This window comes from Hyperoodon ampullatus (genome assembly GCF_949752795.1).
Source record: "Hyperoodon ampullatus genome assembly, chromosome: 3".
NCBI classification, from domain to species: domain Eukaryota; kingdom Metazoa; phylum Chordata; class Mammalia; order Artiodactyla; family Ziphiidae; genus Hyperoodon; species Hyperoodon ampullatus.
This window is the reverse complement of record NC_136916.1, coordinates 127,242,165-127,256,181: the sequence shown is the minus strand read 5'-3', so window position 1 is coordinate 127,256,181 and position 14,017 is coordinate 127,242,165. Positions and strand designations below refer to the sequence as shown.

At 35.3% G+C, this 14,017-nt stretch overlaps 1 protein-coding gene across 2 annotated transcripts in view; it reads left to right on the top strand.

Moving 5' to 3' along the window:
- MDGA2 (MAM domain containing glycosylphosphatidylinositol anchor 2) overlaps positions 1–14,017 on the top strand; it is a gene marked incomplete at both ends in the record, with an annotated part of 734,576 nt that overhangs the window by 403,667 nt on the left and 316,892 nt on the right. For both annotated transcript variants that reach the window (XM_079699828.1, XM_079699829.1), the window contains one exon: positions 8,387–8,583. In XM_079699828.1, the coding sequence (XP_079555954.1) occupies positions 8,387–8,583 (197 nt within the window). The remainder of the gene's footprint in view (positions 1–8,386; positions 8,584–14,017) is intronic.

Here is a 14,017-nt window from a genome sequence, read left to right as displayed (position 1 = left end):
AAATATAAAGCAGGGCTTCCCTGGTGGTGCAGTGGTTGAGAGTCCGCCTGCCGATGCAGGGGACATGGGTTTGTGCCCTGGTCCAGGAGGATCCCACATGCTGCAGAGCGGCTGGGCCCGTGAGACATGGCCGCTGAGCCTGCGCTTCCGGAGCCTGTGCTCTGCAACGGGAGAGGCCACAACAGTGAGAGGCCTGCGTACCGCAAAAAAAAAAAAAAAATATATATATATATATATATATATATATATATATATATATATAAAGCAGATATTCAGGTATCAAATAATATATTCAATGATTTACATTATCGTATAAATAGGAGTTTTGGCCTCCATTAAATTATAAAAATCAGTCTCTGTTTCAAATAACATTTTGCCTTTACCAATGAATATCATCTCTAGGTGTTTGAATTTTACATACTTAGCCTATAAAACTGAAAGAAATTTATTTTAAAAGAAGAAATAAATGCAGATAAAATGTCGGCAATAACATAAAATATCCCAGTGTTGTTTTGTAATAGTATCTAAGCCACTTAGTGTGAAAATTGATGATTGAATAAATATAGGAAGTTATCTTATGGTCCCTGAACTGTAAATAGAGACTGAAGAAAATTAAAAATGAACTTCAAAGCCCTCAGATGTAACAGCATAGCAAGTATTCTGTCTATATCCTGGGAGTTTTGGAAAATATTGACTCTCAAGTGAATCTGTCTCATGAAATTACCTTCAGCTGGAAGGAGCTGCCTAACCCAAGTTCAAGCCTCCTCCTCACCAGGCCTAATCTAGTGACTGATCATTGTCTTTCGTTGGACAACTCTGAAAGACGATCTCCACTCTATAGCTCCTTCTGGATCACATGGAGACTTTGTAGTGATGCATTACAGTTTAATTCCCCTCACTACCTAATCCTGCCTCCTTTTTTCTTTTTTTTTTTTTTGTCTGCACACCATCACAAGAATTGATCCTGCGAACACTCCCCAGTAAATTTCCTGAATGCATCTCTTCATCAGAGAATCATATTTTCAAGGAGACATTCTAGATGGTCTGAGAAAGTAGAGTCTAAAATAGAATGTTAGATCACCCATCAGTGCACTAACTGGCTGGCAATGAGGACCCCATTGCTGGTGGTAGGTGGACTGTGGATAGCCCTTGAATGCTATAGTGGTAAAATTGTTAAAACCTTCACAGATGGTGGACAAGGATAGGTACCAATGGAAGGTAACACTCTGTGAATTCAATATCTCAGGCTTTTGAGGAATTCAATGGAAAGTAATAATTATAAGAACAATGGAATCAGTTTCTGCTGAGTGCTATTTATACAATGTAGCGAAAGAATAAAAGACTGTGTGATTAATCATGAGTTTAAGGTGATGTGTGAGGATAAGAAAGCCTCTGTAGCAGAATATAAAGAAAGTCTTATCTTCTTTAGCCAGAGGTTTTAAAAGCTGATAATAAGGCTTAGAATTTATTTAAAATTATAGCAGAGTTCCGGAGAGTCTTGAATCCTCAGTCCCAGTGTATCAGCCAAAGCTGAACCCCAGCTAGGAATAAGTAGAACCCTGACTTGGGGAGGTGGGGTATATCTGGGTTTATGATCTTAAAAACCTAGATATTCCTAAACCTGCTGGGCCTACAGAAGTGGACCATTTCTTCCAATTAGGGGCTATCACTTCTATCTTTCTTAAATATGATGCAGAATCTTCTTCCTTTTGTGGTAGTACATACCCCTCTTAGGATATACCCTCAGCTCCATTTCTTGCCACCAGATTAGTATATAGGGTCAACAGATGACATGATTTGACCGTAGAAATGCTTTGTCTCTAAGGAAGGAAATAACCTATGCTATGCTTCAAATAAGCTGCATATCCTAGCCAATATTTATGGGTAGGAGTCAGGAGAGTATGTAGGGAGTAGGATCCTGAGGCTGCTGGACCAAGTGGGATTGACAATAAGGTTGAATAACATTGGAGATGGAGAATAAGATCAAATGGAGATAAAGAATAAGAGTTTAGGGGCTTACCTGGTGGCGCAGTGGTTGAGAGCCCGCCTGCCGTTGCAGGAGACACGGGTTCGTGCCCCGGTCCGGAAAGATCCCACATGCTGCGGAACAGTTGGGCCCGTGAGCCATGGCCACTGAGCCTGTGCGTCTGGAGCCTGTACTCCCCAACGGGAGAGGCTGCGGCAGTGAGAGGCCCGCGTACCGCAAAAAAAAAAAAGAATGTTTATTGATATGGGAGCATTCTCCCATGATGTACGATCCAGACCCTGGCCAGGATAGCAGGACATAGTTGCTGCTGTTAGGATGGTTCTTAGAAGCTTGAGGAAAGCAGTGGTCCCCATAAAAAGAAGTATACATGCCACAACTGCTGTGCAGATAGTAGAAAAAGGGATCAAAAGGCTCAGATATGTAAGCATGCTAGAGTGAATTTACCAGTTAGAGCCACAAAAGTCATCAACTCAGTATATTCTGTGTAAAGGCTTAGAAGATACCACATTTATTAAAGCAATAGGAATGTGCTGACCACTGAGATACAGGCATCGTTGATTCTCAGAGGTGGCTGTTCTCTGTAGGCAGATGTTCATAGCAGGAGATGCTATTACAGAATTGGTCTTCCTGATAACGATGGGATGGTAGGATCTCTAATAGAGGCTAGGTGGCAGTACATAGTTGTCACAAGCAAGATGGACACGGCTGTCTTAATGAGCAGCTAGTTCAAATGCATCCAGTGCTCTAGACTCACAGAGAGCTATGGAGATGGTTAATAGAACACAGCATCACTTGAGGCAAAATAAGAGGATAGTCAACAAGCGTATTGCCCCATATACACAATTAAAGAAATCATGGCATAGATGATCTTATTTGCAAAGCAGAAATAGAGACATAGACATAGAGAACAAACGTATGGACACCAAGGGGGGAAAGGGAGTGGGGTGGGATGAACTGGGAGATTGGGATGACATATATACACTATTGATACTATGTATAAAATAGATAACTAATGAGAACCTACTGTATAGCTTAGGGAACTCTACTCAATGATCTGTGGTGACCTAAATGGGAAGGAAATCCAAAAAAAGAGGGGTTATATGTATACGTACAGCTGATTCACTTTGCTGTACAGTAGAAACTAACACAACACTGTAAAGCAACTACAATAAAAATTAATTAATTAAAAAAAATCAGATGGATGATCAGGAGGCTGAATATGGTTATATAATAAAAAGTCAGGACTCCTTGTTAAATTGTTGAACCTGGTAATTTTCAGACCACGTGGCCTGAAGTGCCAATCATGCATTGGGTTTTGTCATATCTGCCAACACTCTGTCATAAAATAGGGCAGACCTATCAGTAGTCCATCATAAGATGGAAGTGGTACATCTAAGATGAGGCATAACCAGGGCCAAAGCACCTAAGTAAAATGTACAAGCAAGTGCCCAGACCCCTACGGCATCTATCAGTGTTTGATCAGTGTCTCTATCTGAGTTCATACCTGGCCACATAGAGGGTCTCTTTTGAGCTAATGATGGAGAAAAAAGGCTAAGCTTCTGTAATAATGAGTTAGCCCAGTACATGTATGCAAGCCCAAACTGGACTGCTGCTTCACTAGAACCCCACTCTGTGATGTCCTTGATAGACAGGAATAAGGGGAAAATTTTCCCAGTGAACAGAACTTTGACTTGGGTGGTGTACCTGGTCAACCACTTTGTGTGGAAAGGGGAGATCTGTTCAAGTATTTGGATGGACCTATGGGCGTGGCATGAAGTGTGATAATATTTGTATTGCATGTTAATGAGCACCAATAAGTATCTACCACAGAAGCAGCACAAAACATGAAATAGATGAGTAATGCAGACAGTTGATATCAACCAAATTCTGTCACTGGCCACCCATAGCTGGGATAACAGGCTCGTGAAAAGAATAGCTATAATGGCAGGGATAGAGGCTATGCATAAGTTTGAAATATGGGTTATCATTCATGAAGGTTAGTCTGTCTGCTGCCACTACTGAATATCTAACCTGGCAGCAACAGACACCAACAGTTGCCTCTTTATAAAGCATTATCCTTCAAGAATACCAACCAGTCCCTTGGTAGCAAGTTAATCATATTACAACTTTTTTACCCTGAAAGTGACAGTGCATCGTTTTGATTAAATTTGACATGTATTCTGAATATGGACTTTTCTGCTGACCTTGGCTAGCATCAGCCCTATCCAAAGGCTTTTAGAATGTTTTATTCTTAATACATGATCCTACCTAATCACTCATGGGACCAGAAGCACATTTTATAGCAGTGAAGATATACCAGTGGGAGCATTGCCATGGTAATCTCTAGTCATATCATATTCTATACCACATAAAAAAATTAACTTACTAAAATGATAGAATGACCTTTGGAGGAGGCAGCTGAGTCTTGGAGAGATAATATCCAGTAAGGAGGGAGTGCCATCTTCTGTGATGCAGGATACATCCTAAATCGATGACCATTATTATATGATGCTTTTGTTCTTTTCTTTCCTTCTTTCTTTTCCTTTTTCTTTATTTCTTCTTTTTTTTTTGTTTTTGTTTTTGGAGAATATATAGGTTCAGGAGGAATCAAGTAGAGATCCTACTTACTACCATCACATTCAGTGATCCACTTGGGGAATCTATGTTTCCCTCCCCACAACTCTGGTCTCTCTGCCAGTTTAGAAGTTCTAGTTCTCAGAAAGGGAAAAGCTTTGATTAAGTGACACAGCAAGAGTCCCATTAATCTTCAAGACATGGTTGCTACTCTGTTACCTTAGGCTTCCTGTGTCAGAAAATAGCAGAAAAGAGGAGTCACCATCCTGGCAGGAGTAACTGGCCCATATAGTCAGCTTGAAGGTAAGATTGTCGTTACACAGTGAGGCAGCAATAATATATTCCATACGCAGTTGATCCACTGAGTCATTTCTTGCTATTCTGTTGTCCAGCTTTGATGGTAAACAGACAAATGCATCAGTAATAGCTTGAGAAGAGCACGGTTACCAGGGGCTCAAAATCCTCAGTGACAAAGATCTGGTAGCCTAACTAGGTAAGCTACTTATACCAAAAGATGTACTAGCCCAGGATGAGAGCAATCTAGAATGGTAATAGTAGAAGGAGATGATAACTATCATCCCACCAGTTTCTTTTGAAAGATTTCCTAGGAAAGGTGACTACCCAAAATCCTGGAATAGCTTTTCCGAGACAGAGTGAATTTTCATACCTCACAGGTGGATCTGAGTGGATGCTGTAATACACCCCCAGATCCCTTCCTCAGGGCTGAAGCACTTATTCCTCCAGCCACTGAAACTTTTAGCAGCTGATGGCTATCAGCTAATTCCTTCTCTAGAAATTGCCATAAGCCAAAGAGAGCTGCCCCTCCCAAGGTCAAGGCCCCTGGTGGGGAGCAGCACACTTGCCAGGACTGGTTGATGGGAGAGAGGGTTGTAGTATAAAGGCTTAGCTTCCTTGTCTTAAGGCAGTACAGCTCTGAGGGAACCTCAGGACTCCAAAACTTCTCTAGAGTTAGAGACCTCAGTTGCAACTGTGCTGTAGTTCAGCTGTCCTCCTTAACAAATCTATTTCCTTCACTCCCCCACGAGTCTTGAAGGTACTTTCCAATACACTTCCTGCACACATCTGTCTTAGAGCCTCTTTTCCAAGAAACCTGACCTAAGGCATATATTCAGTAATATATAGAGTATATATTAAACATATCTTTTAAATGATTTATTTCTATATATCACTTAAACTGTATATCATGTCTGTATATATGTATGTGTACACACACACAAAAACATATAATCTCACTTAAAATATATTTTTTAGCCATGCCATTATTTGACTTGTCTAAAAGAAATCTTGTTTTTGGCTTGTTTGGTTTTTGTTTGTTTGTTTGTTTGTTTCACTTTTAAATGTGTTTTTAATCTTTTAAAATAGTAATAAAAATAACAGACAGAAATATTTTATACTGTACAGAAAGGTAACCACTAATGGCATATTTGTTTTTAAGTGTGAAAAAAATCATTTGGGAGTTTTATGAAATGGAAATTCCAAAACATGGGTGAGTCTAACAGATAATTCTACCAATACAGTGTTCAGTAAGCCATTGTCACAGGATTAGATCCTCAGAAGGCCAGTGACTGGAAACTCATCTAAGTCAGGGAAGAGCTTGTTTAAAGGATTGTTTGGGTTTGGTCTATTCCTGACTGTGCCTATCAACACCACCACCTAACATGAAAAGAGCTAGGGGGGATACATCAACAAATGGGTTTGAAAAATACCATATTAATAACTATTTGAAACCCAAAGAGTGTCACCATTGTTACAATGTTTCCCATCCAAATCTGTTTTCTTCTGAAAGTTTCTGGCTTGAGAATTTTGTTTCTACAATATAACACAGCTCATATTTCTAAAAAGGAAACTGTGACTAAAAGAAATTATGTTTTGAACAAGAGAAAATAAGTTGTTTACAACTGACTCACAGTACCTTTTTTTCAAGCCACTAAGATGGAGTTCAGCTAATCAATCTCTTGTAGGATTTGATTTATATGTAAAAGCCTAATCATCAAATAAGAGACTATTTGATGGATTTTAAAGACCTTTAAAATTTCATGGTGATAATGCTGGTATCCCTAAGTACTCCAATTTATTAAAACCAGGCATATATCCCTGCACAGCTAATAGAATGAATTTAAACTGAAAGTTCCTACAACTTTACTGAAAAAGCAGCAGTTGTTCTGTAAATTGTCACTACTAAAATTAGAGGCCATTGAGATAGCTGTGAAAAGATTCTAATTTTGGGGAGAAAAAAGAAAACTCAGAATGTTGCAAAGCTAGACATCTAAGTAGGACTGTCAAGCAATTCACATTGGAAAAAAGCTTTTTTAAAACTGGGGAAATTTGGGATTCTGTTCTTTACTTTGATTCCTTAGGGAAGCTATCACTTCACTAATTTAGTTGCCTTTTTATTATTTAAACACATCTTTATAAAATATTTATTTGTATTTATTTTTTTATTGAGGTATAATTGACATATAACGTTATATTAGTTTTAGGTATACAGCATAATGATTCAATATTTGTATACATTGCAAAATGATCGCCATAATAACTAGTTGCCATTGGTCACCATACAAAGTTACAAATTTGTTTTTCTTGTAATAAGAACTTTTAAGATTTACTCTCTTAGAAAGTTTCAAATACACAAAACAGTTGTTTTAAAGCAAATACGCTCCTTAATTTCTTTTTCTCTTAAGAGAAGAACCTGGGATATGATATATAGGGGGTTGGCAATCTATGGCAGACTGTGACCCATGAGCCAGATCTGGCTGGGGCACCTGCATTTGTAAATAAAGTTTAATGGGAACTCAGCAACCCTCATCTTTCATTCATTTACCTATTGTCTTCGGATGCTTTCACACTACAGTGGTAGAGTTGAGTAGTTGAGAAAAAGACTGTGTGAGCCACAAAGCCCAAGATATTCATGAATTGTTTCTTTCCAGTAAATGTTTGTTAAACCCTGTAGTAAATATCCCTTCTTTAGAATGTATGTAAAATGGCAAACATTTAGTTCCAATATTCAATAATACAAATATTAATGCCTTTTAATAGTACCTTCTGTTAGCACATTTTTAACTAGCAAATATGATCTGGGATATAAAGTATGAGATGAAGGAAAAATTTAACCCAGTACAAGATCATATTTTCTTACTACAAAGATTATAATAATTTATAAACATAAGTTATTTTAAAAATATGTTATAAATAATTTGAAAAAGAAGTGTGTTAAAGTTAAGAGCTAGTTGAGCTACTTGATATTTTTCTCTATGACTGTGGTTCTTCGTTTTGGCTAACCTCTTAAGTTTTCTGATCTCTCTCATGGAGCTCTGTTTTATGTGGCTGTTGACAATGTGTTGGAAATATGTAGTCATTTGTACTATTTCAGCAAATAGAGATCTTAAGAAGTAACTATTATTTGGCTTTACCTTCTATCACTGGAAATTTCTCTGCAAATGAGTTCAGTAAACTCAATGAAAAAGAGTCTAGTTAAAAATAATACATTCAGGGGCTTCCCTGGTGGTGCAGTGGTTGAGAGTCCGCCTGCCGATGCAGGGGACACGGGTTCGTGCTCCCGTCCGGGAAGATCCCACATGCCGTGGAGCGGCTGGGCCCGTGAGCCATGGCCGCTGAGCCTGTGCGTCCAGAGCCTGTGCTCCACAATAGGAGAGGCCACAACAGTGAGAGGCCCGCGTACCGCAAAAAATAATAATAATAATAATAATAATACATTCAATTAGGAAAATTCATCTTTGGTTAGGTTTTATATGTATAGTACTTTAAAACCCATGTAACTCATAACACTGTTTTTATGTCTTATAGATTTGGATGATCCAGTAGTAACTGTTCATCAAAGTATAGGTGAAGCTAAAGAACAGTTTTACTATGAGAGAACAGTGTTCCTCCGGTGTGTTGCCAATTCCAATCCACCTGTTCGGTATAGCTGGAGACGTGGCCAGGAGGTGTTACTACAAGGATCTGATAAAGGAGTTGAGATTTATGAACCCTTCTTTACCCAGGTAGGAATTGAGGTATAGTATTTCCACCCCACTCTGCTGGATACCTTTCTAATTCAGGCAGCATGCAATACTGTATCAATTTGAAAAGATAATTTCTCCCAGTCTGACCTTTGAAAAAATAACATGTGCTTGAAAGATCAGAGGACTCAAATAATGAAGAACAATTTGTTTATTTTTCATGTGGTAGTTAAACTGATAATGTTTACTCTTGAAAACAATTTAATGTATCCTAACATATTTCTTTGTCTATAGGTTTGCCTAGGTTTCACTCTAAAGTACGTAATTATGCACTTGCTGCCTGCTTTGTTTTTTTGTGGGAAATATTTCTTAAAGAAGAGATTTTGATTTCCCCATTTGCAATGGTAAATACATTTTAAAAGAATGAAGAAATCGACTTGAAATTTATTTGGTTTTGGTTTTAGGGAAAAAGTCTGTCTAATTTTCTTTGTTCATTTTCAGTTTTGATTTAATTTAAATATAGAACCATAATTATGTAAAAGCTAAAATATCAGTCATTAAAAACTTATTTAATAAAAAGAAAATTTGAATTAATTTTATATAGAGTGAATGTAATATGGAACATTCTTCTGTAATGTATTTTTTTAAATTTTATTGAAGTATAGTTAATGAATTAATAATTCTTGAGGAGGATATTTAAGTTGTAGGAATATTTAAATACTGTTATTATAAAGATTTTTTGATGACCAGAAAGGAACACAAACCTAACTAACAAAGAAAAAGTTTTAAATAAAAAAATGTACTTGGAAAAATTTTCAAAATAATTGTGACCATGAATTTAAAAAAAAATTATATGGGTAATAAGATAAACAGGAATTTGAGTACATTGTTAAAGTTTGCAACATCATATATCCGTAACTAGGGAAGTATATAACCAAATTTAAAGTGTTGTAAATATTCTACTTCAGAATGTTAAAGATTATTAAAAGTTTCACATCTCAACTCTCTAATAATACAAGATTATCCTGAGTTTTTAAATTTCCCAGCATCCCATATTTTGTCATTAAATATGGCATTAAATAAATATGGCAATTCATTCTTTAATTTTTACTAAAATCCTTTTTTTTTTTTATTTAGCAAAACAACTTAAAAAAATTGTCAACAGTATTTAGTTGCTTGGATGTCTATAACGTTTAGAAATCCAAATAAATGATCACCTATCATTTATTTTATTCTTTTATTGTCAATTTCTTTTAAAATATAGACATTGTTAAAATTTAGAAAACATAATTTTCTGTTTCAGATGATGTTTAACATACCAAGGCAATTCTAGACACATATTCACTAGGTACATAATCACTGTAGGCAGTTTCTTACCTGCAGAAAGGTCTTATCACTTAGAAATGAACACATGGCCCTTGTCCAAATTGGGGAAAAACTTCTATACTTTCAAAATAATTAAGAATTTGTTTTAAAGTTATTAAATAAGCACAATCAAATTTTTCATTCATTTTGAATTTGTTGCTGTTTCTGTGTTAGCAACTCTTAAAAAATCTGTCTTACAAGAACTCTAAACTAGTAGCTATTGAGTCTACCTTTTAAAGGTAACTTTTATTTTCCCTTCCTTCTTTTTCTTTCCCCATTCTTTTGTGAGAAAAACAACTTTTTAATTTGAACATTTCAATATTGATCCTTTGTTATGAATATTAGCTTATACTATGCTGCATAACACACACTTTTTCTTTTGCTATACTCAAAACTCTGCTGCTTGGACCCTCTGAATTAATTCTCCTAAAAAGTATTTAAGAAACAAACTTTTCTTGAAATTCTGTGCTCTGGATTCACCTGCTGTAGCTGATAATTGCCAATAACATGTAGTTATAGCTCCTATTTAAAAATGTCTTTCCTGCCTTTGGTTACTTGATTATGTTGTTTATCTCTTCTTCTGAAACGGCTATGTATTTGGGTTTTATTTTGGTTTTTTTTGTTTTTGTTTTCTATATTTATTTATTTTTAACTTTTTATTTTATACTGAAGTATAGAATGTTGTGATAGTTTCAAGTGTGCAAGAAAGTATACATATACATGTATCTATTCTTTTTCAAAATCTTTTCCCGTTTAGGTTGTTACATAAGATTGAGCAGAGTTCCCATACAGTAGGTCCTTGTTGGTTGTCCGGTTTAAATATAGAAGTGTGTACATGTCAATCCCACACTCCCTATATATTTATATCTGTCCTAAAAATTATGTAGAAACAATACTTCAAAACTTTTATGTTATATATGTACTTAATTTGTTAACATTAAACATATTTTGTAGGCTGGATTGATAAAACTCTCAAACAGCAGCACATGGAAAGTTTAGTTCTTATAACCACAGAGAATGTTGGATTTCTCACAGACAAAATGTTGTCAGTGGTTTTTCTTCATACCACATGTGTTGACATACTGAACATGGGCCCGATATACACAAGTCCAACCATATCACATGACTTCTATTATCTCTCCATGGAATATAGCAGTAGGTTCCTAACTGGCTGTCATGTTTTATTACAGAAACCTCCAATCATCTGAGTGATCATTTTAAAATGTAAATATTTTTCCTGCTTTAATCTCTCTAGTGGCTTCCCAATGTTTACAATAAATCCAAATACGTATCGTGACCTACAAGGCCATGTTTGACCTTGCTCTGTCTTGTTCTCTCTTACCTTCTGTACCTTATTCACTGTTTTGGTCACACCCGCCCTAGACATGTCTAGGGTGTGAATGTTCTCGACTCCTCCAAGTAGAATGTTATTTACTAGATAATATGGCAGGGATCTACTTAACACCAAGCATTCATCACCTGAGAAAGGCTTTCCCTGACAGATCTATCTGAGGTAACATCTTTTCCCTTCCACAGTTACTCTTTTCTAATACCCAGTTTTTTTGTTCTTGTTGTTTTTATTTGTTTTGTTTTGTTTTTCCCTACAGCACTGAAATTATCTTATTAGTGTGTATTTGGGCATAAACTCAATGATTATAGTGACTTTGTCTTTTCAACAGCTCAAATGGTGCCTGACACATGGAAGATTCTCAATAAATATATTGAGCCAATATTCCCATGGAGATGTCTGGATTTGTAACTAAGGAATAGTTAAAATTATTAGTAACTCTTGAATCACTCTCTGTAACTCCATTCCTCTTTACCCACTAAAGAAAGCTTAGTGAAATGTGAGTGATATTATAATTAAATCAATTATAAAGTATTTAATTTCCAAACTGTTGATGATTTTCTTGTTATAATTTTTAATTGATTTCTAGTCTAATTTCACTGGGTCAGAAAGCATACTCTCAACAATTTCAGTCTTTAGAAATTGAGACTTGCATGGTGTACTTGCCTGTGATGTACCTCCATGAATGATCCATGTGCACCCACAAAATGTGCATTCCAAAATTGTTGAGTTTCAGATAGGTCACATTTGTTAATTTTGTTGTTCAGATATTCTATGTATTTCCTGATTTTTGTGTCTGCTGTCCTAAAAGCTATTGAGAGAAGTTAGTTAATGTCTATGACTATGGCTGTGGATCTGTCTCTTTCTTCTTTATTTTTATCAATTTTTGCTTTATATATTTTGAAGGTATATTATTAGCACATACAGAATTAGGATTTTTATATCTTCCTAGTGGATTATCTGAGTGTATTATCTTCCTGGTAAGTTATCATTCAGAGATATCCTTCTATACCACTGGCACTGTTTCTTGCCTTAAATCTGCATACCATATTTGCTTTAGATTTAAAATTAACTTTGTTTTGTATCCTTGAAATGCTTCCCAAGATAGACTTTGTTTTGTTTTGTTTTGCCTTCATAATGGCTTTACCATTTATAATGAGATAGGAATGGTGTTTACTTTTCCTTTTGCTTATCAGGTTAGTGTGTATGTATATGTATTCTTAGGTGTTATTGATTTCTTGGACTATTGTTTCCCATCAACTGCCATGTGTACTTTATGAAGAAGAAGCTTTCCATTTTAGCTTTGTTTGTATTGGAGTACTTCAATAATATTTTAATTTATTTTCATAGATCTATCGCCTCTGTGGCTTCATAATGTAAATAAGATCCAGTTAAAATGACTGAGATCTGTTTTGTGCAAGATATGGACAACTCTCTATCAGAGATATAGAGGCTACTAGGCAAGTCTCCTCCTCTAACTTCGATAAACATGGGTAGAAGTCAAAATAAACAGTGATTATGATACAAAGTGAAAATTATTGTCAAAATAGAGGCACACAATAGTGCTATGGAGAGAACATTCAGGATGGAAAGCAATAGCATGTGTAATATACAGAAGGAAGACAAAATCTTCAGAGACTGGCCATGTCTCTGGATGGCTGGAATGATAATTGGTATATGTAGGGAACAGTGGACTGTAAATCTGGGAAGGCATACTGGGACTATATCATGGAAGGATTCAAATGACAGATCATAAGTCTGCTTATTTTTAATATTAGAAAATTAAATTTATTTTAAAGATATTATGTTTTGCTATTCAGTAACAATGTCTTGTTTTAAATAAAACAGAATTTCAAAGATAATGAGATATATCTACTCCACATGCACATTCATACTAAGTTAATACCTATATCAATTTGAAGTGAATATTTATTTCACCATCCTGTAGAAATACAAAATCTTGATTATGCCTTTTTATAGATCATGTTTCCAGAATGAAATTGGTATGTGTTCCTGAGGCTGATATGAATTAAAAAGCATATACGTCTAAGAGGAATAATTATCCTTTTCATACTTCCACTCATTTAATACGGAAGATGTCAGCTAGTGTATACTGTTATTTATTTAGAAGTTTATTATAAATTAGTCATTAGAGCTACAAAAAATGAGTGTAATTGGAATGTTTGTTTTTTTTTCTCTTTACCAATATCTGAAAGTAAATATTAAAAGAAAGTTTCAATTCCTTTTCTAAGTAAAATAGAAATACTGCTTCAGGCTATGGGCATTATTTCACTAGACAATGTCACCATTGGTAAGGGCCACTGACTAATGCATAGGATGCCTTCCCTTTATTGATTTTATTTAAAAAGTAGTTTTAAAAATTTAAATACAGGAGTTTCAGATAATTTTGTGAATGTTAAAGAAATGTGTACTTAAATTTTACAAACTATATGTACTCTTGCTATTTCTCAAGAACTTTTGTAAAGATGTTCATGACATCATCTTGTATATTGTAATTACACCATTTAATTACAAGACTGAACATATTTACATCAATTATGTAATTAGTTATAATTAGGCTAATTAGACTAATTATACAATTAGACAATAATCAACCGAAAATTCCTTTTTACAAATCATGGAAATTCACATGAAAAAAGACTTCTAATATCACAGAATATTAAATTTATATGTTCACAAAATAAATTAATATTATGCAATAAAACAGTTATAAGTAGTAAAGTCTAAATCATTATAAATATA